We start from the raw sequence: 23,807 nt of genomic DNA, 5'->3' as shown, positions 1-23,807 counted from the left end.
ACAAAGTCAAACGCCATACTTTTTAAGGGTGGGAATACATAAAGCGCTTATCTGGCTGGCTTAAGTCATCGGCTGGCTTCTTCGGAAATGAACAAAGGAGCCTAGGGCCAAAATCGAACTATGTCAACCCAAAACTATTTTGTTCATCTACGAAGAAGCAAGCCGATGACTTAAGCCAGCCAAATATGCACTTTATGTATTTGCAGCCTGAATTTTATTGAATGAAAGCAAAATGTGTCGGAAATAGCATCAAATTTTGGAATAAATTTATATTTGTTCGAATTGGTCACCTTTGGCACGAATTACGGCCATTGAAACCATCACACGCTGCCCGAATGTTGATTTGCGGTATTTTGGTCCATTCCCAGCGAAACGCTTGCTTGAGGTGATCGACACTTTGGTATTGTTTAATACCAACATTGCTTTCCAAAATACTCCAGACACAATAGTCCAACAGACTTGTGCTCATTTTTTTTATATTTGCCGAATGGAATATTGCGATATGTTCACCTCACGAACCATTTTTCGGCCACTGAGACGCGGGCCTCGATCAAGTAGCTTCTTTACTTTTCGAACCATTTCTGCTAATGTTGCTGTTTTTTTTTCGTTCACTTCCTTGATGTCGGGCTAGGCTACCAGTATTACGGTAACGCGCGATGATACGAGACACAAAAGATTTATTCACATTTAAATGCTGAAGTGCTCTAACGATGGTCACTTCTGGTTTTCCACCCAAAAATATAAAGAAATCACTATCACGCTAGAATTCCATCACCAACAACTTTTATTCTGGAAAATTCTGACCAAAATCCTTTTGTACGCTTGAAAACAATATAATGAGCTGTCACTGGAATAATTTTAACAGCTGTCGGACGAGTGGCTTAGATATGACAGCAGTCTGAAGTTTTTTGCAGTTTTTTCATCTCAAAAAATATTAAAAGTAGTCGGGATATGTTTTATTTATTATTTTTTGGTTTTATTATTTGTATTGCAAAAAATATAATCAGAAACATATATATAGTAAAATAACGTAACATATTTAAAAAAAATGTATCATAATTTTTAAAATTCATAAAAATATCAAACTTAATGTAGTTTAAAAACAAAAACATTTTTTTGTCGCAATGTTGCTAGAAGGCAATTTTATGAATAATAAGTTTGCTAAAAAAATAATTTGTTGTAAATTGTTTATTTATAAATCTTACAGACTAGTATTACAATATTGAATTCAATATAATCTCAAATTAATCTAGAGTTGTATAGAGAATTCGATAAAAATAAAAACAATTGAAACCATGGGTTTCCATAAGTACGTCCAGCGATATCTGATATCGATCTTAATGTTATATAGTAGAGCAAATTGAAAGATTCCAACTGAACGGGGTTTCTTCAAGACAATTGATGTACTCCAAAAAGTTATGGCAACGAAAGAATGGTTCACATGAATAATCAAATTCCTGTAAAACCATTTTTTCAGATTTGACTTTTACTTTGATTTTGAGTAGCTCTTTTGGAACTTAAGAGATTTGCTACTTAATATTTGAGGTATTCACAGCTTTGGCAAGTAATTTGCAACTAATCAGATTACCAAATTTCTTTAGGTACTAAGCCTAACTTTTAAACTGTATCCATGGATCAAAACGGCCTCAAACACTTTAATTTTTCACTCTGCTCTTGGAAAAATGTCAAGAAAATTCTGTAGTATATTTTCAATGCATATTTTATATACAAATAAAAAAGAGAGACCCAGAACAAATCCAATTATGAATTCTGCTCCCAGTCTTTAGCTGCAACCAATAGGCCAACCTTGCAACCTACATACCTATAACTTTGTATAACAAAATTTATATTCCCGAGAGGGTCATTCGAAGAGCTTCTCTAATAATGGAAGAATCATTGTTTTATAATTTACGGCAAAATTGAAGTTAGGTGCCCAACCCAGCACCATCATGGAATTCCTAACATATTTTCGAAAAAAAAGCCATGTTAGTTTCCAGATATACATCAAACACTGATAGAGGAACTTTATACTAACCAACTATAAAAAGGCGTCTTTTATATTGCATCTGGTAATTGATTCTGGTTGGATGACAGCGATGTGAATGGAAGCCCACATTCTATGACTTGAAACTCTTGCCTCCCACGAAGAAATTACAAATTCAAAACGGAAACCTTTTTATGGTGGGGAACTTTCCTCCCGAATTTGGGGTCTACGTGAATGAAGTGTGATAGCCAGCATTAAATTGTTGTTGTTGTGTTGCTGTAAAACTTGTTGGATGTCCATTGACAAGATGCGTATTTTGAACGTAGTTATTTGTTTGGAAATGGTTCGGTGGATAATTATGATACGGTCGACTATTGTTTACTGTCGAAGTAGACATTTGCGTAACGCTAGGAGAGGTGGTGTAGGTGGAAGAAGAATATTGCGGATTTGAATTGAGTGACGTTGGATTGTAATGAGTGGTTTGATAGGTTATATGATTGTTAGAATATTGGTTTGAAGCATTCGCCGCTGTTGTTGCGGCATGGACAAAATTATTTCTAGGATATTGAACTTGTTGTTGAGTGGGTTGATGTGGAAAATTGTTATTTGAATAATATTGTATTGGATGTGTGGCGGCTGCCGTTGTTGGTGGCTGATTTGCGGGCATTCGAACAATATGTTGTTGCCGAATGTTGTGTGGTACACCATTGGACGTTACAGATCCAATTCTTGCTATGCTATTTGGCATCAATTGTATGTTGGAAATATTTGCATGGGAATTGGGCGGGACACTATGTAATATATTCCTGGAGCCCAATTGCACCGCATGCAGTGGTGGATTTGCCTGACCATATGCCATACTCATTGGGACATTGGAGTTTTGGGGTATTACAGAATGCGGATGAGAAGAGCTGGGAATATTATATGGTTGGTTGATTGCTGGAGGCATTTGAAGATGGGTTAAATGTGAGGCACCATTGACATTTGCCGTAGTTGAGGATATATTTGAATTTTGGGTTGACATTTGTGCGTGGGAAAAATGTTGCGGCATTGTCTTCTCTCTCAAACTGTCCATGGCTATACATTTTAACATAGGCTTATATTCTTGTTCCATTTTTTCCTGATCTTTTACATGATTCTCAACAATAATGTCATCATCATCTAAAATTACAACGCTATCATCATTTTCCATTATTTCTTCGGGTTCTGGTTTTATTTGCACCATTGGTTGCTGCTGCAAATGCAGCACTACTTCTTCTCTGGTATCAATGTCTAACTCAAAGTTGCTTACGGATTTAACTTTTATATTATACTTCGAAGCCAGTTCACAACGGATTTTCAATGTATTGACTCTGTGGACTTTACTGAAATGATCCTTAACCAATTGCAGTGATTCAATGGGTAAATTACACCACTCACAAAAATATTGCAGCGAGAATTTGTGATAACGTTTCAAATGCAAAATATACGCATCGCCCTTCATGCCCTTCTCTTCGCAACAGAAACAATTGCGCATTGTACTAAACGATAGACATTTGCTGGCAAACACAATGGCCAGACGGATATAGATTTGTTTTTTGACTTTGATTAGATTTATAAGCGGTACATCGCGACAATCGTGTTTTTCTCGTATGTGGGTTGCCATTTTTGAGCGATTGTAAAAGTAGGCGGAACAGGCACCGCATATAAAGAATGTGCTATCGAAATGTTGGTGAATGTGGGCCAGGATATCATCCCAGTGTTGACAATTGACAATACTAAAGTCACATTGGCGACAACTGAATGTTGAACCAGAGATTTTGTGTTTTTCACGAACATGCTGAAACAGTTCCGCCGCTTCGATGGCACGAAAATCACACTTTCCATTGAAACATTTCTTCTTCAATTTGCGACAAATATCTGTGGGAAAATCTTCCAACCAGTTTGGACTATCCTCCGTGGGTATCAGCCAGCTATTTTTATAACTCTTCGACTCCCTAGATTCCAGTTCACGTAGACGTTCGTCTAACAAATTCAAGATATTCGGTATAAATTCTGCACGCTCTTTTAACTTATCCAATGGGAGCAAAATAAAATAGGAATAACTTAAATTAAAACGTATTCTCTCTGAACGCATTGCACCGTATGAATTTACATGTCCTGTGCTAGAAACATGGGCCATCGCCTCCTCATTGCTTGCAAAGGTAAGGGGACAATGATAACAAAGATAGAGATGACGGCGGTGATTTTCGAAATGTGTTTTAAATTCTTCTAACGGCAACAGTTTTTCGCCGGGACAATGTGGACATGCACACTCCAAACAGCAGTGTTTGGTTCTCATGTGTCTTAACCATAGATCGTAGATGGAAAAGAAACCACCACATGATTGTTCGGGACAACGATACAAACAATCCGGAGCTATGCCAGTTTTTTCTGTTAGTTTTCTTAGACGTATCTTTAGGGTTTCTTCTTGGCATTTCAATAGTTCGTCGGCGTTTGGTTTAACATCTTCAATGACATTGGCTTTGCTGTAATCAATTAGCCTTGTAATCGGTTCGCTTAGTTGTAACAAGTGCAGCTGCTCCACTGAATCCTGGAAGGGATAAAGAAAACAATACAAATAAATATTTGAAAACATTTTGAAGATTTGCGAAGGCAGACTTACCTCTTGTGATATTTCAGCGCTATTATGATCACGAATATAGGCAAATTCATTTGGATGACATAGAGCCAAGTGCTTTCGCAGCACGAAATCATCATTGGCTTTGAACGTACAGTATAAACACGAATAGTATTTCGAATGCTTTTGTATTTTGTGTTCGTTTAGCATGTGATGTTTCAAAAAATTGGAATTGTAGTAAGAGTATTGGCGACAGTCTGAAAATGTGAAAATAAATTATTTTGGATATTAGAAAGAATCCAAAAAAAATTAAAAAATAATAAAAACCAGTAAAGAAAGTCTTAAAGTCGGCCGGGGCTGTCTTTTTAATACCCTACGCCATTTTACATATTTTGTAGAGCTTAAAGTTTTTATTGGAAGTATGTGAGAATTAAATTATACCAACTATGATTATTATTTTAATTTTAAGTCCAAAGGAACTAATATATGAGAGGAATATCCTTCTCTGAAACGATTTCTAATAAATTTGCCGAAGCATTTGTGCCTTTCCAATTCGGCCTGACTTGAAATCGGACAAAGATATATATGGGAGCTATATCCAAATCTGAACCGATCTCGATATAATTTATATTTGAGAGCTATATCTATATCTGAACCGATATATCTAACCAAATTTGGCATACTTGTTTCTAGCCTCAATTTGGTGCCAAATTCCATTCCATTTGGGCCAATATTACACGTTTGGTGCACAATAAAAGGCAAATCGGACGAAAATATATGTGGGAACTATATCCAAATCTTAAGCAATCTCGATAAAATTCAGCAAGGGAATTTCTGAGTTGTATTTGTTATATTTCCCCGAATATCATTGTTATAGATTGCATATTACGGCTGCGGAGTACAAAAATAATAAATCGGATCAAGAATATATATGGGAGATATAGCTATATCTGAACCGATTTCGATCAAATTTGGCACACTCATTTTCAGGCCCGATCTGGTCGTATGTGCGAAATTTCACACTATTTGGGCTGATAATACACGTTTGGTGCGCAATATAAAGCAAATCGGACAAAGATGTATATGGAAGATATGTCTAAATGTTGACCGATTATCTCCAATTTCAATAGGGTTCGTCCTTTGGTCAAACAAATTATTTGTGCAAAATTTTATCCGAATCGGTCAAAAAATGCGACCTGTACATTGTTTACAAAACAACATGGACAGACGGACGGAAAAATTTGCACATATCTCATATAATGTAAAGGAAGTAGTCGATATAGTCGGTAATATTTTTATCAGTCTTAGGTCAGATACGAATTGGTCAATATTGGCCGACTGCTTCGGAAGCTCCCAAATAAAGAGTTAACAATTTGAATAATCATAACTCAAACCTGGGGGTATACATCTGTCGGCAAAACCGACTGATGCTATTTTACTCGATTATGACGAAAGACGTTTTCTCTTTATTTACAAAACCCCTAAAACTTAACAGGCATATTCCCGGGTGCAAGGTGCTATAAAAATTGATATCCCCAAGTTTATTTCTACGGTTTTGTAAAAGCATGGTTCTATAAAATATTTTGTAAATTCAGATGATGCCTAATGATTTTAAGTATTTCTTAACGTTATGGAAACTGTATTCTTTGATTGATTTAATAAACAAATATAAAAATTATTCTCTTTCTTTTAATACTTACATTCACATGTAATTTTTGGAGCATTCATTTTCAACTTTTCTCTGCTAGTCTCTTCACAAAATGCCGCTTCCTCACCGTGACATTTAAATACTTTAAGTGAATCATTTCCATCGAGTCCACTGCAATGTTTTTCCCTTTGATGTACCAGTACATTACAGCCATCGATGCTACGATAACAGCATTCCGAACATTGGAACAGCATACGACTGTGATCGTTTTGAATATGTCCAATTAATGTTTCAATTGAAGATATCTGCCCTTGGAACGAACAATAGGCACACTGCAGGCATAGGCTTTCATCTGTATGAGATTGTAAATGGTGTTGAAATTCCTTCGGGCAATCCGTGGAAAAATAACAATCGTCGGTTAGACACTTGAATAGGCCCAGATATTTGACATGCATTGGATAGCAACGATACGAAAGTCTGTATGGAGGACTAATACCACTCTGATCTATATATTGTCGTGGTGGGTGTGATGGTGGTGGTGTTAATCGATTATCTTCATCATCGTTCATGGGCTCTGGCTCTGGTTTAATTGCCAAAGGTTTCAAACGATTACTGATAGCCTGTACGGGATTAGAATTAAAATGTATAGTGGTCATGGGCGGAGTCGGAGGCGTCTGTAGATCTTCATGCATTTGTTTCAATTGTTCATCTAGGGCACATGTGGCCAAGTCATAATTCTCCTCTGCCGCAGTCGCCGCCTCTTCCTCATCCATACAGGGCTCATTACACACGAGTATGTTATCATCCATTAATTCCAGTTTTGTTTCAATTTTGGGAACTACGCCCTCACTGGGTGTTGTTTCTGCTGAATCCTGACGTTCGATGGTATTACTGCTGTCTGGACCATCACTTATGGCTGCCAATATACATTTCTTGACATTATCCTGTGTTGCCTGTCGCGCATCGTGATGCTCCCTTAGATGCTTGAAGATATTCGCCTCATTCAATTGCACAAAATTACATATGTTACAGTAGTACAGGTAAATAACTCTGGCATCCGCTTTGTAACGATACAGGATTTGGGTTTTTGCATTGCTACACCTCTTCTTATTCAGCTGATGTATCGTGATAAATTCCCTATAGGGACGGCTGTACTTACATTGGCCACATTGGTATGCAAATTCGCCAGTGTGGCTGGAATAGTGGTCGTAAAACTTGTGGAATATCCCCTTGATTTGTGTTTCGCAAAATTGGCATTTAATCGAGTACTGGGGCAATGCGCCCGATAGCTTACCACCACTGACTGCTGTGGCGAATGGTGTATTTAATAGCAATTCATCTAGCTGGGACCATGATAGGCGGGCAACATAGGATTCAGTTTTATGTTTTCCTACAAAATGATTTGTCAAATCCGGTGACTTGCTATTGCACAGGACACAAATTCTGGTATTTTTTTCAAACATTTGACAGTCATTGTTTAGAATTTGTGGTAGAGGTTTTCTATTGCCCGACGTCGATGGAGTCACATGCTTTGTGGATGTTGGAATTAATTGAACCTTTAGAATACTTGTGTCCAATGCGGAATCTCCATTATTTTCGGTAGACTTCTGGACTATGGTGTATTTTTCGATTTCTTTTTGGGTTAAACGTTTCAAAATAATCTTGGGCACCTTAAGGGGTATTATTGGTTTTGTTTCGCCATCATTGGAACTGGAGTATCCTATTCTATGCTCGCAATCATCGCCATCCACATCCATGGCGTTGTGAAAATTGCCCTCAGTTGTTTTTCTTCGCTCTGGCAGCATATCTGCTCTAGCTTCACCATTGTCTTCCTGTGAACTTAACTGATGGGCAATGGCATTGTGGGCCTGCATGCTGGATTGTCGTTTTTGATGTTCAAAATGGGTATCAATGGTTTTGCGGCGTTTTCTCAGTTGAAAGGATGATATTAAACTATCACTGGAAGTTTGTGAGGAACTTATCTCTGTTGTGGATTCTTCATCTACATTTAATTGTTCCGAAATAACTGAACGGGCATGTACACTGGAACGTCGCTTGCCGCCAATTGCTTTGGGCATATAATCCATTATTTGATCGAAGCCCTTAACCGTACATTCTAATTCCCTGTAGACTCGATTCATTTCGCGGGTAATATCAACTTTTCTGTTGCCACCAGATGAGGATGATGACCGGGAGGATTTTGCTTTCTTGGATTTGTTAGCATTTGATGACTTCTTGGTGGGAGTAGTTTTTTGGTGTTCCTCTTTGGTGTTATGGCAATCCATTACATTTTCTTTTAGGTCTTCGGATGGTCTTCGGGTTGGTGACTTTTTATCACTTTCCATGCCATTGGTTAGTTTTTCAGAAACATCCAAGTCTGTAATTTTTTTATGGCCGTTGGGTTTGCTATTATTTTTCTTTTCATTCAATAAGGACTTGGCATTCTCCTTGTCCACACGTTTGTGTGAATTTTGTTTGCCATAATTTGTTTCACTTTCCGTTTCAGAGCTGTTCTTCCGAGCATTTTTAAAGGAATCCCTTAAAGCATCTATTTCACTTGGCTGTAGGGTACTCAGCAGAATCGAACGTATTTCCTCGGTGGATTTAAGGCTATTACGTTTTTCGATATCCTCAAATGTACGTTTGTCCATTTCCTGTCGCTTTTTTTCTTCTTCCTTACGTTGATGTTCGGTCTGACGCTTTTTTTCATCATCTTCACGAAGCTTTTGTAATCTCTCCATTTCTTTTCGATGTTTATATTCCTCCATAGAAATTGTGGTGGCCATGCCCGCAGGCTTAGCCATTGCGGGTTTTGGTGTATTTGCTTTTATGGGATTCTTTTGCAGTTCGAAAGATTTGGTATTATTTGGGCGGGATAAATGCGGGGCTGGATACTGTAACGGCTGTGTGTTTTGAGGGGTTGCTGATGAAACCGGGTCATTAAATTTGTTTAAGGGCACATTGGGCGGCATCGATTGGATTGGTTGTGCCTGAATATTGCTAGGAATTTGAGGCATTGGAACTTGCCCAAATTTGGTTAACATCATTTTTTGTTGTGGTGTCAGCAGAGGTGAAGCCTTAAATTTATTTATTAAATTTTTTATTCTTGGATCATTGAGATTTAGACGTCGTTGGCAAGGAGGAGCAGGGGCATATTGTGGTGAATTTGGATAAGCATGCGGCCCAGCATTTGATTCATAATTTGGATGGGGTATTGGTTGATGGATCATTGAAGGTGATGGAACTTGATTATATTGTGGATATGGCGTTGCTGCTGCTGGAGGATTGAAGTGAGGTTGATAGTATTGTTGTCCTCCTGTTGAATGCAATGGTAAATTGCTATTCGTCGGCAAAACGCTAGTAGGATTTGCATTAGCATTTTCATTATTTGGATGGGAATTATCAATGTTGGCAGATAGGGCTGGAGCAGCTCCTACATCCTTAGGTTTCTGTTCTTCATTGGCCCTCAAACGCTTTATAATTGTCTTTAAGAGTAAATTTTCCAAAATAGTACTTTTACTTTCGCTGACTTTAATAATACAAGTCAGAAGATCTTCGCAATTAGAATTGTCCAGGCTTTTTAGGCTAATGTCATTAATGGCTGAAATTATTGTTGGATCTATTGAGGACTTGGTTTCCTCTTCAACTGAATTTGTTGCAGTTGGAGGACTGGGAACAGTTTTATTACGCTCATCAGTTTGGTTATTGTTTTCAATCGATTTTCGAACATTTGAACGCCTGGTAAACAAGGGTTTCTCCTCTAGCACGGGACTTGGCTTCTCTGCGCCTAGTTGCTGCTGGGATACTTTCTTTACAGTTTCTTTTATTGGATTAGGGTTAACCTCTTCGTCATCACTTGAATCGTCTAAAGAAATTGTATCCACAATTGGTGCTTCAGATTTATTAATTTGTTTATTAGCAGGACTTGTTTTCGAGGAGACTCTAGTGTCTTCATTGCTCATTTTTTTCTTACAAATTGTTGGTGACTTTTCGACATTTTTAACGAAATTATCTTCATCACAGATATTGTCTATTTCATCCAATAGACTCTTTGTAACATCATCTAGATTTTTGGCTTTGGATGATTCTGCTTCTTCTTTTGTCTTTCCTTTGACATCATTCTTTGGCTGTTTGGCCTTGTCGGCCGTTGAAGTTGGATATGAAACAGATATTATTTCCAAATCATCATCACTTTCAAGGCTGATTTCCTTTGTTTTCGAAGCTTCTGAAGGACTTTTAGCTGATTCTTTATCTGATTTCTTTGTGGTATTTTGTTTTTTGGCTGTTTCTTTATCTGTTTTCCTTGAGGTGTTTGGTTTTACAACAGTTTCTTTATCTGTTGTCCTTGAGGTGTTTGGTTTTTCTTGTCTTTTCGAAACTGTACATGTTTGTTGTTTCTTATCCTTAGCCTCCTCCCCTTCATCCTCATCGTCTGAACAAAGATTAACGAATTCAGCTTTAAATTCTTTACTAAAAATGTTCATTATTTCGGCAGGAACTTTCTGAAAAATAAAATAAAAACTATCATGATAATATCTAGACATATGAATTTGTATTTCAGCCTCCTTACCCTATCATCCATAACAAGCAGATTTTTGTACTGTGTTATGATAGATTGTTCGATTTTCTTTAAATCATTAAGTGGATATCTGAAAATATTCAAATAAAAATATTATTTATTTAATATTAAATGAAAGATTATTGTAAAGCATGTTGCAACATATACACATTAATTGCGGAGTCTTTAACTAAACTTACAAAATTTAATAAATATTGTCAAATAAAACCCTTACCTCTTTTTGTTAACAATCCATCGTTTAATGTCAACGAATTTTACATATTTGCCTCTGTCTATTTCAAGGATATAATCTATAAATGGTATATACTTCATCAAAGCCTCTAGCTTTTCTGTTATTTGTTTGTCCATATTCGCAAGGTCTGTATCCATTCTGAAAGTGGAACAATAATAAAAAAAAATTATTATTTTTTATTATTTATAATAAATATTATAATTTATTTCCAACTTGTTTAGGATTTTACTTTGAAATTAGACAGACAGAAGTTCATATATTTAAGGTTACAGTGATACTTCAGTATACAATTCAATATATATAATACGATTGGTAAATGAAAACTCCTAAAATGATGGCAAATTATTGAAATTTGTTCAATTCCTCTTCAACTTCTTGAGGCCAATATCAAAACGAGGACTAATTTAAAAAAAATCTTACAAAGATTGTCAAAACCTTTAAAATACTTCAATCGGGTTTTATCATTATGCAAGGACTATCTCGAAACGTGAACCGATTTCTTATTCTAATTAACGGTATTACCATTTATTCAGAATCTCAAATACCAAGTTTTGGCTAATTTTATTGAAGAATGTGGCCGAAACCGGAAAAATAACACAAAATCGGAAGCGATCTACAAAGAACCTTACATGCCAAACTTCAGACACTTCTATCGGATATTTTCGGAAGGATTACCAATTAATCTTAATAAAATACCGTAAAGTAGATCGATATTGGCTATCATCGAACGTGACCTCTGGGATAATTTTATAATATGCAGGTATATTAAGTTTGTCATTCCGTTTGTAACACCTCGATTTTATGCTTGATCAGCATAAAATTCTATGTCGATTTAGCGATGTTGGCCCGTCTGTGGAAATCACTCGATCAAGTCGCTTCTTTACGTTTCGAACCATTTCTGATGTTATTGGCTACGCTAGCAGTATCACGGTAACGGTCGATGGTACGAGACACAAACGATTTATTCACATTGAAATGATGTAGTGCTCTAACGATAGCCACTTGTGGTTTTCCAGCCAAGTAAAAAGAAATCACACTATCACGCTTGAATTCCATCACGAACAACGTTTTTTCTAAAAAATTCTCTTTAAATGAGCTGTCACAGAAATAATTTTAACAGCTGTCGGACGAGTGGCTTAGAAATGACAGCAGTCTGAGGTTGTTTGCAGTTTTTTTTTTATCTCACCCTGTATTACAATTAGTTTTCGTATTATACACTCTGTGTTTTCTTCGCAACAAGAAGTCGTTTTTACTACAGATTTTCCTACACCAAGTTGACTTAAGCATAACCGAATCGAAAAGATTACATTTTTCTTCTCAAACACTCGATTTGATTCGTTCATTTGCTCATTTATTAACGAATCAAACCTACTGTTGAACATTGCTGAATGAAAACAACCACCAAATGAATAGCAAGTGTAAGAGTAATACTGAGTATAGAAAACGGGAGAGCGAAATGAAAATAACCAGAACTTAAGAGTAAAATAAACAGTAGCTTTTCTAGTTGTTTATTTTTGTCCTTTTACAGATGTGAGAGAAAAAATGCAAAACAAGTCAGGGGGCACCACTCTCTTTGTGCCTATAAGCATCCTATTGTTGCCCTGGTCTAGAATTTAGACATTTGCACATCAAAAAGAAATCAACTGAAACTAAACTGTTTTTAAATCATTTATACTCAAAAAAACCGCCGGTGTATCTGTTCCCTTCGATCATTTACTCAGACGCATTCAACACAAAGACGATGACGACAAAAATAAGTTGATTATCTACCACTCGGAAGGACCTAAAATTTGTGCTGATTACATTTTACCGCAAAAATGCGGTGGCCGCAAGCCGGTCACTGCTTAGCACACATCTGTTTTACTTTTACAATTTACTAATCGACGCCTTCTACTCACTAGTATTCACAAATTCTCATCTATACTTGGAAGCTTCGAGAATCTTAATCACTACAAACAAACTAATGCCCTTAAACAAAAAGGGTGTTAGTGATTATAAATACGAGTGAGTAAAAGCAAATGATTAATGTTCTGAACCAGAGCTCGAATTTGCTCGATTTTACTCACGAGTGAAATATACTCACTTGTAAAAGTGCTAGAAAATTACGAGTTTTATAAGAAGTTTACACTCCACTCTAATGTTTTATGTGGGAGTGCTCGAGAGTACTCCTGTTTTACAGAGTAGAGTAGTAGTTTACTGTAATGGTGTAACAGATCGGAAACATATTTATGGATTTGTGTGTGAGGTAGAAAATAGAATTTGATGTTGTCCTTGACGGTAAGGTGGAAATCATGTACAAAAGCCAAGAGAAAAAACAATGTTATAAAGATTTGGTGGATTATTGGATTATGTTTACAAAAACCACAAAACAAACAACACTGTCACATTTATCATTTTTTTTTCTTCAACGTTCTTGGTTTGTATGTAGCTGTAGATTGACAAAATGCAAACTTATGCTAGCAGGAGTACACCCACTTGATTTCGACCTCAATACTCTAATTCGAGCAAGAATTTTGAAGACAACACAATGAATGACCTAGTTCGACTGAACAATTCACTGAAAAAAGCTTCTGAATTAGGACAGTCAATCGTGTTCTACGAACAAAATTTAGTGATCGAACAATTACTAAGTTCAATTGCTAGCTCAGATATTCATTTACTTATGAGGTTACGCAATCTCCTGCGCATGCCCTGCTCAGTAAGTGTAATCAGTTTTAAGATTTTTTTGTTATAAAAAAATCGAATCGAAAATTAAACACCCATAATTTTAATTTCAAATGTTAATTTTGTGAGTTATTTGTGTCTCAGAAACTTAACATTTGAAATTAAAATTATGGGTGTTTAATATTGGATACGATAAACCATGCCATGACCATGAATTCCTAAGAGCAACAGTAATCGGAAACCACATCAGCAATGCTAGTCGTTCATAACTCGGCAACATCCAACAACGTAACCGCAGCACACTAAATAGACGAAATTGTACGATCAACCGCCACTCCACACAACAACAAAAAAGGTGCAACCACGTAGTTGCATGACCAGTTAAGTCACAACCCCACCGGCCAAAGGCGAATCAAATGAAAGATCGTTCAGAGATTACCTATTTATCATCACCTTTAGTAGGCCGAAATTAGTGGACGTCAAATGTTTAATAAAAAAAATTAATACAAAAATCTCTGAAATTAATTGGTTAAGGTGGTAATAACAGTTGACATGCCTATTTTGCATAAACACTCCCAATAACACTAAGCTGTCATTCCTTGCCAAGAAGTTCATACATGAATATTTCGAGGTAAGGCAGTCATAGTGCTAAAAAAAGGCGAAAATTCCTTCAAAATTGACATAGAACTAAAGAATTCTATAAACATTTTTTTATTGTATGCACATGGAACTTTATTATACTTAAGCATATAATTTAAAGAACAATAATTCATAATAGTAATATAAAGTAATATTTTTGAAAAATTGATTTTTTCAGCTTACCGAAAAATCTTAATTTTTACCAATGATTCATTATTTTCATATCAATTATCAACGAGTACTGCAAAAGTATTGTGTCGCAAGTTAACCCTCCAATGCATTTCATTATAATCCATTGATACTCCTTCCATATTATCTTGTAGTTTATTGAGAACAAAAATAGATTTGTTTCTTCCCAGCACAAATTTGATATTTATTGAGATCAAAAATTAATTGGTTTTTCGTAGGTATTTGGTCCTTACGCCATTTTCCAAATGGGATTTTTTCTTTTTATTTCAATTTAGTATTGTTGTTTTCCATATCTTCTTTTTATTTCAATTTACATTGCTCACGAAACTATGAAAAAATACAAAATTATATTTTGTTTAAAAACCAAAACCAATGGCAAAATGTGTGATTTTAGGATGGGAAATATGCATTTGAGGTGGGAATATAAAAAATGAAGTTAATTGCAATTAATACGCACTACACAAACGCTTTTTTTTAAAAATAATTTGAACAAAAGAATCTACATGATACTTAATATAATTAGAAAATAAACGAGGTAATAAAAAAATACTACTGGTGAGAGATGCAGTTACTTATTTTTACAAATGTAAGAGATATCACAACTTGTGGTTATGCAATTATCATTATTTTTATTGTTAAGCGTTGCCGACATAAGTTTAGCTCTTTATTTTAGGCGTTCCGTTCTCTTTATACTTTTTAACTATTGTTAGTATTACAAAAATGTAAGCATTGAAAACGAAAGAGGGAAGGGCATTTTTTCTCAACGAACTTTTTCAACTTCTTCAGAAGTTTACTGTTTTAAAATCGATAGGATTACATTGCCATTAAATACTGGACATCACAACACACCATTTTGCATAATTTGAAAACAATCTTAATAAAAATGTTATATACAATTATAGCGCAGCGATAAATGCGAACTATTGCTTTAAGATTTAATTTTTTTCTGATAATCACAGTCTTGATACTTAACAAAATATTATTTGGGAAAATAATTCACAAACTAATCTCAAAACGTTCATAGTAACATAGACCTACGTAGTCAAAAACGAAAACCCACTCGATTTTTTCCTTTAACGAAAGCGTTAACTTTTCAATATTGCATTCTTTCCCAATAAGTTAAAGATCGGTTACTTTTATACATAACCATTTTGGGAAATTTTGCGATAAATTTCATTAGTTACAAATATTACATGTAATTGAAAATTCAACTACAGGTTTATTTCTGCCAACCAGTTGCTTATTTTTAAAGGAATAGAAAATTAAAACATTAAACATTAAGAAAATACTAATCGTTGTATATTACTTCGCTCATATGAAGGTTAAAAATAAAAATTCGACTTTGTTTTCCAAAGGCTAAGTTGACTCCCACTTTTAATTTTTAACATCAAAAGTCTATTAATAGATTTATCGAACGTAGACTTACGTATCCCTAATTAGCACATTGTCAGATTTAATATTACGTTACTCTATCTATCCCTTTCTACCACATGTAACTTATATGATAAACATATCCATCAAGCGTACACATAAACAAGTGAACACCACTGCACACACAGAATATTGATTACAAAAACAAAAAAAAAAGCAAGTAAAAAAGCTGTAAGTTCGGCCGGGCCGAACTTTTAATACCCTCCACCATTTGGTACAAATTTGGCAATTTCCAAAAAAAAAAAAAAAATAAAAACCGTTAAAAATTCTGTTAAAATCTTAAAAATACCGAATGCCTGTACGGCGACGTAGACCTTTTGTTATAAGTTATTACAATATTTAAATGCGAAACTTGAAGAATAATCTGTTTATAATTGAGCTAAAATCATCAAAATACCGTGTACAAAATACTTTGTACATACTTTTGAGTGCGATTGAGGCGCTGGGAAAATGTAGCAATAAAAAATAAATGTTCTAAAATTAAATATTTCCCAGCCGCCATAAAATATCACATGTGAAGAATTCAGTGATCTTGTGCGCTGACGCATACGATAATGCGTGAGATAATAAAGGTTATGACCCACACGCACAGATATCGATGCGCTCAGTAGATGTGCAAGACCACTTGAATGAAATGACAAGTAGCCCAGCAATGTTCTCCATTCAATATTAGAATAGATAAGAATAACAGTGTGTGGCTGCGACTATGTTAAGTTAGATTAGTTTCAGTAGTACGTAAGGAACTTATTTTTTAAATAAAATCAGAATTGAAATAACACCCTAACGAAGCGGTCGGTTTTCTTTTCTCACCGAAAACTGAATAGAGTTGACAATCGAAGTGGGAGATTGGACACTATTCTACTTTACAACCGAATACAGGGGGTACCGTTATATGGGGGCTATACGAAGACGTGGACCTGCACAGACAATTATCTGGCATGGGCTGAAGTATCGATTACGAACTTCACATGCGAAATTTGAAACAATCCCGGTAAATAATGTCGCTAAAATCATCAAAATAACAAATGTCGGAAGGTACCTTTACATGGGGCTATATGAAAACGTGGACCTACATGGCCCATTTTCAATATCAAAAGTTCTGCAGATATAATACACATTTGAGTAAAATTTTGTCAATCCAATTAATTTCGTTCGGAAGCTAGAATGATTTCTACAGACGGACGGACATCGCTAAATTGATAAAGAATATATATAATTTGTGGGTCTAAAATGAGGTGTTACAAACGGAATGACAAACTTAATATACCCTCCATACTATGGTGGAGTGTATAAAAAGCACGTAAAAATATCTCCCATTATTCTTCTGGACGTTTTGTTACAAGAAACATGCTTTATGTTAGCAAAATTATTAAAAAACATTAAATATAAGCTCAATATATTTTTTTTTATTTATGGTGGAGTGTATAAAAAGCACGTAAAAAATATCTCCCATTATTCTTCTGGACGTTTTGTTACAAGAAACATGCTTTATGTTAGCAAAATTATTAAAAAACATTAAATATAAGCTCAATATATTTTTTCTACAAAAGCTATCTTTAATTTATGTTTTTTAATATTAACGGAACAACAATGCGTACATCTCCGTGTATGTCTACACTCGTTGAAGTCTCATCAACGACTGAGACCAGCTAATGAGCAGACAACAAAGCGTATCGATTTTTGCGTCGGCGGCTTATCAGTTGTAAATGAAACGGACGCGGCGGCGCGCTGTTAATTTTGTAGTCCGCTGCGAGATTGTGGCACAGAATAAAAATAATTAATAACCATTGTTTTTATAAAACTTTGGGAAACAATTATCTTCGCAAGATATTTGCCCAGTTATTTGGCACGCCGCTGTTTTACTATCGACTCAATTTCACCTCTGGAGGTGAGTTGAAAAAAGGCCAAAGATCATTTGGCTACAAGCAATAACAACAACTACAAATTTTGACATATCATGGTGCGTTGATGTGACTACGCATCTGTCTTGCCTGCAAGATTCAATGGTTTTCGATACGGGAACGTGAAAATGGTACAAAATAGTAGCAGGTTCTGGAACACAACTAATATTATTTTTCTGAAAAAATGTATTTACATTTGGTCTGTATTTACACCATAACTATTGTAAAAACTCTTAATTTCGTTGATCAATTCCTTTATAAAACGCGTAATTTATGTGTCAGTACAAAGCTGATTCTAATATACCCTTCATGAATACATTACATAAATGTAATGCAGTAAATTAAAACACAAATTCTCAAAATGATAACACATCAATGAAAAGGAATGCAACGACAAACGAAAATATGAAAAAATATGTACACGAATATGCAGGCACGTATGTACAACGACAACAAAAATTCTCACACACAACAGGAAGCCGATAAACACTCACAACCACTGTCAAAAATACACAGAGCAATGAACACAATAAAATGCTTGAAAAGTGAACCTACATATTTTTGGTTCTTATTCACTAAAAAAAAAATAAAACACTCCGCGAAACGAAATGACTTACTACACTCACTTCTTATTTAATACTGTTGTGTGTATCCATCAAGAATTGTTTTGATAGATATGCGATTACTTTATGTTGCGATGGCAGTTTCATTTCGATAACAATGACAAACGATAAATGTAAATATACTGTACCAACACATTAAAACTCTACCACAGGTATAGTTTGTGGCTTTGCTATTGTCATCACATGGTGTTTTGTTGATACAGTACTGGGTGACCCAATACACTAACGAACGGGTGACTCAATTAAAACAAAAAATAAACGTTGAAAAAATTATGGAAAATTGTGGTTCAGTTTTCTTGTGAGAAACATTTTTAGTGATTATTTGATAGGTAGAAAAATGCAAATGTTTCCGCACAAAGACCAGATGGTACATCAGTTGTAGCATCCATTATGAACTTCAAATACTAAATTAAAACAAATCCGGTGAATAGTGTCAATAAAATCATCAAAATACCGAATATCGGGAGGTATCGTTATATGGGGGCTATACGAAGATGTAGACCTGTATACAAAAATTTTTCGTCATAGGCTGTAGTACCCTTTACGAACTTAGAATACGAAATTCCGGAAAATATAGTCGCAAAAATCATGAAAATACCGAATATCGGGAGGTACTTTTGCCATGAGCTATAGTAAAGCTAGGAATACATAAAGCGCTTATTTGGCTGGCTTCTTCGGAAATGAACAAAGGAGACTAGGTCCAAAATCGAACTAGGTCAACCTAAAACTCCTTTGTTCATCTAGGAAGAAGCCAGCCGATGACTTAAGCCAGTCAAATATGCTCTTTATGTATTTCCAGCCTTATATTGGAGCTATACGAATACTTGGACCTGCATAGACAATATTCTGTTAAAGGCTGTAGTACCTATTAGGAATTTCTAATACAATATTTCAAATAATTTCGATGAATATTGTACCTAAAATCGCTATAAAATATCAAATGCGAACAATTCGGTAACCTTGTGCGCTGACGCATACGATACGATGTATGAGATAATAAAGGTTATGACCCACACGCACAGATATCGGTGCGCTTAGTATATGTACAAGATCACTTGAATGAAATGACAAGCAGCCCTGCAATGTTCTGCATTCAATATTAGAATAGATAAGAATAACTGTGTGGCTGCGATTAGGTTAAGTTAGATTCGTTTCAGTAGTACTAAAGGAACATATTATTAAATAAAAACTAGAATTTAATCTACACCCAAGCGAAGCGGTTGCATTCTTTTCTCATTATTTTACATTGTTCCAGTTTAGCCGAATAGAGTTGACAATCGAAGATGGAGATTGGATTCTTTTCTCATTTACAGGGAGGTACATATATATGGGGCCTATACGAAGACCTGGATCTGCAGTATCCGTTACAAAATTGAAATACCAAATTTGAAACAATTCCGGTGAAGAATGTCGCTAAAATTATCAAAATACCGAATATTGGGAGATACCGTTATATAAAGGCTTTACGAAGACGTGGGCCTGCACAGACAATTTTCTGTCTTAGGCTGAAGTATCCACTACGATCTTCAAATACCAAATTTGAAACATTTCCGGTGAATAATGTCGCTTAAATCACCGAAATACCGAAAAAGAGAGGTACCATGTTAGCCATACCAGAAGTAGCCTTAGCAGCTTCAATGCAGCTTCATCATGATTTAGCCATGACTTGTGGCAGAAAGCTAAGATTTTGTACTGAGCTGTCTTTTATTTACAGCCAAACTCAAAGCTCATTAAAGAAATTGTTCGAAATTTGGTATAAAAGTTATCTATATTCTGGCCATATTTGATATTTTCATGAGTTTTAATATATTTATATCAAATTATAGGCTAACAAAACTTTGCGATTGTAAATGGACAGACTGGATTATTTTTGTTTTTAAATTTGTTTTATTTTTATTTCCTTTCAATTTTTTTCACGGAATTGGTGTTTTCTTTCGTTTTCTTTTGTGTCGTTATTCAGACGGATATGGCTATCATATATCATAAAATGCAGAGACATGATTGGTGTACCAACTCCGTAGCTGTTAGGATAAGGTTCAATTGTTGTGGTCCTAGCTCTGGCATAGCCATTGATAGAAGTTTCAATATGCTTCCCGACTGCACCACATATGCTTTATTAAAATGGTCTATGCAAACTTTTTATATAACTGCAAATTTGATTTGGCAATTTTAACTCCACTTTTCTATCGCGTTTTTTTTGTAGTTGTCAGGCGAATTCAAATTATGTTGACAGAAAATGTAGGTATCAGCTGGCCTTACTTGTCGACCTTATAATTGGGCCATGCTCTAACCTGTATTTTTCTACCATGGAACAGAGTATTTATATCAAGAAGATTAATACCATGTTCACATGGTAAATGATTTGCTTTCGATTTTTTGCTCGATCCCTAAATATTAAATATTTAATTTCCGCAGATACCAGGAAATAAAAAATGTATTTGGCCATTTATTCTACTTCAGCATTTTTTCCATAGTAACATTTTTATATTCTTGCAGGTTCTGGTCTGTACCAACAAATATATAAACTTCGGTATCAATTGAATTTGAAAATAAAATATAAAAAAAAACATATTTAACAGGTCAACATTTCTGGAAAAAAATAAATTGTAAAAATATTGACCTAATAACTAGAGTATTTACAGTTCCCACATGCCGACGAGAACGTAAAAATGACATGCATAACGGAATATCAAATTACAAAAAAAAAAAAAAACAAAAAAAAAAAAAAAAACACCAACGTTGAAATATGCTTACTATAGCATTTCTATGTTCGCTGAAAGCACACTGCTTTGTTGTTATCGTCGTGTCAATGCACTGGCTGTTGTGTCTGTTGAAAAAATTGCTTTTTCTCTCCCCCCTTTACTTTATAGGCATTTTATTCGAAGACAAAGATGTAAATATTGATTCGCGATTATGCGTATACATGGATAAATGCTGATGTTTTGAAATTACTTTTTAAAAAAATGTTCTGGAAGAAAATTTCAGAAAGTGAAATATCTATCAATTTTTATACCCTCCACCATAGTATGGAGGGTATATCAAGTTTTTTATCCCGTTTGTAACACCTCGAAATATACATTTTAGACCCCACAAAGTATATATATTCTTGATCAGCATAAAATTCTATGTCTATTTAGCGATGTCCGTCCGTCTGTGGAAATCACTCTAGCTTCCGAACGAATTGAAGTAGATTGATAATAATTTTATTCACCGATTTTTTTAAGTTTCGCATTTGAATATTGTAATAGCTTGTGACAAAAGTTGCCTCTGCAGGTCCACGTCGTCGTATAGACCCTAACATACACTACATTCGGTATTTTTTAAGATTTTAACAGAATTTTTAACAGATTTTATTCTTTTGAAAATTGACAAATTCGTCCCAAATGGTCGAGGGTATTCAAAGCTCGGCCCGGCCGAATTTACTTGTCACTCTTCATAATTGATCAAATCTGTTGAAATAACATGACTTTTAACTTATATTATTCATAAAGAAAATATAAGTAATTTCGCAATATTTAAAATTGTTTTAGAGGGAGTAATTCATTTTATTGAGATTTTACCAGTCATTTTATTTAGAGTTTTTACCTACTAATAACCGTAATTGTAAGTAGGTAAATATTTAGGTAGCCATCGGATGATTGGTGGTTTCAACATTGTACCTCTCAAGGAAATTCTTTGGAAAAAACAGGTAAAATTGGTAGCCAAGTAATATCCACTGTGTTTTTCACGCGGAGTTGGTTACCTATGTACGTTAAAAACTATAAGGCCTTTTTATGGAAATACCGAATAAAAACCAAGCGACACAGTTTCAAAAGACTTGTCTCTTATTGTAAATATTGTTCTCGCTACTATTCGCTGTGTTTGAATTTTAAAATAACAGTGTTGCGTTTTATTGAAATTAATAAAAATCGGCAAATATTACAAAGCTGTCAGTTTCATTTTGAAAACATTGTTTTTTTTTTGATAGAAGTTAAGCCTATGGATTAATAATCCAGACTGAAGCCTTCCACGAACTTCCATAAATTGGTCTGATAATGTCATATGCCGATCTTCATTTGTACCTTTTTCTGATGAAGTATTGGTATAAATTATATTTTTGAGCCTTGACTGTTGTGCGCCTGCTAATGTTGCCCAATAAGAATTATTCATGCCTGTAGTAGGTTTTGGTGTGCAAATTTTAGAAATAGTTTTCAGTTTCAATACCAACTAAAATTCGCCATTTTTTTTACAAGCCGTTCCATTGGTATTTCCTAAGATTTATTGTATTTGAATTTGGCGGTGACCGAGACAAAATCAAATTTATTTTACAATTTATAAAATTTGGAATTAAAAAAGTTGTACTTACATATAATTTTTTGTCATTATTTTATTACTAAATTTTTTCAATACAATGTTGATTATTAATAGTAACTCATCACAAACAATTATAAAATGAATATATCACAGTTATTCTTATTTCAAATGGTAAAGTACGACTAAAATATTGGTAATATATAAACATAATTTGTGTAATCACAATCTTCCTTTCAATATGCTGCTAGTTGCCTTATTTCTCTATTATCTCTATTTTTTGTCTCCCTTTACAAGATCACTTCAGCTCAGATAAGATTCTAAGCATTTTCCTGCACTCAAAAACGAAGAGATTTTCGGACATATTTTTAAATGAATTTTCTTTACACTCCTTGCCTTTGAAATAATTTTTATACACAAATTTGACCAAGCTAAAAGCTGGAAGCATGGTTTTCCAACATGAGTGGCTGATATGTTGACTTTAAAGGATTACCGTATCTAGTACCGTTCTTTTTCGGTAAATTATTTCACCATAGTGATTTTGAGAGTTGTAATGAGCAACCATGGATTAGCGGCTGAACAAATTAAAACGACACACGCACACATAAACACAAACATTCCTCTATATCGACAGAGTTTTATTATTTACACTAAATACAGAGAACATAAAAATCAAACAAAAAAAGACACCAATGAATATGAACCAACTTCTGTTGTTGTTATGTTGAGACACTTCTAAACACTCCGCGGTACGATCGATGCATTACTTGAGCCACCACTTATGAAATGATACTGACATTGCTGCACACAGTTTTGAGTTCATAGAACTGGTGGTTGGTTCTTCGATTAGATTGTTGCGATAACAGTTTAGTCTGATTTCGATAACAGAAATGACAAACGATAACAGCATGTGTACTGTACTGTTTAAACAAGTCATAACTGTATCATGATCTTTGCCGGATACAGTATAATACAGGGTGACTCACTTAAAAAATTAAATAACACTGAGTGCATCAGAAAAACTATAT

The 23,807-nt window shown here is 34.8% G+C and overlaps 1 protein-coding gene across 3 annotated transcripts; it reads right to left on the bottom strand.

Annotated features, from left to right (window-relative positions):
* Nucleotides 1-1,173: 1,173 nt before the first annotated feature.
* Nucleotides 1,174-23,575, bottom strand: LOC101894397 (uncharacterized). 3 transcript variants are annotated; one of them, XR_009342068.1, is made up of 7 exons: nt 23,488-23,575; nt 11,025-11,180; nt 10,802-10,880; nt 6,284-10,733; nt 4,629-4,840; nt 2,036-4,556; nt 1,174-1,958 (listed from the first exon to the last, which is right to left on the bottom strand). XR_009342068.1 is itself a non-coding variant. In XM_011296014.3 (6 exons), exons 2-6 carry the CDS (start codon nt 11,177-11,179, stop codon nt 2,211-2,213), a joined length of 7,242 nt encoding a protein of 2,413 aa, XP_011294316.1. In that variant the 5' UTR covers nt 11,180; nt 23,488-23,575; the 3' UTR covers nt 1,174-2,210. The 3 variants fall into 3 exon arrangements, 2 of the variants coding, with proteins under 2 accessions (XP_011294316.1, XP_005187903.1); XM_011296014.3 differs by having other exon boundaries at nt 1,174-4,556; XM_005187846.4 differs by lacking the exon at nt 23,488-23,575 and adding an exon at nt 18,422-18,555 and having other exon boundaries at nt 1,174-4,556.
* Nucleotides 23,576-23,807: the final 232 nt, after the last annotated feature.

This window comes from Musca domestica, unplaced genomic scaffold, assembly GCF_030504385.1.
Source record: "Musca domestica strain aabys unplaced genomic scaffold, Musca_domestica.polishedcontigs.V.1.1 2, whole genome shotgun sequence".
Classification (NCBI taxonomy): domain Eukaryota; kingdom Metazoa; phylum Arthropoda; class Insecta; order Diptera; family Muscidae; genus Musca; species Musca domestica.
Note: the sequence above shows the minus strand (reverse complement) of the source record. Positions and strands in the feature narration are given on the sequence as shown.

Excerpts from the sequence above, each read along its gene's own strand:
- LOC101894397 (XM_011296014.3), bottom strand. The coding sequence starts at position 11,179 with ATGGATACAGACCTTGCGAATATGGACAAACAAATAACAGAAAAGCTA. Across the intron at positions 10,734-10,801 it reads TGCTTGTTATGGATGATAGG|AAAGTTCCTGCCGAAATAAT; the intron begins GTAAGGAGGCTG and ends TTTATTTTTCAG. Across the intron at positions 4,557-4,628 it reads GCGCTGAAATATCACAAGAG|GATTCAGTGGAGCAGCTGCA; the intron begins GTAAGTCTGCCT and ends TATCCCTTCCAG.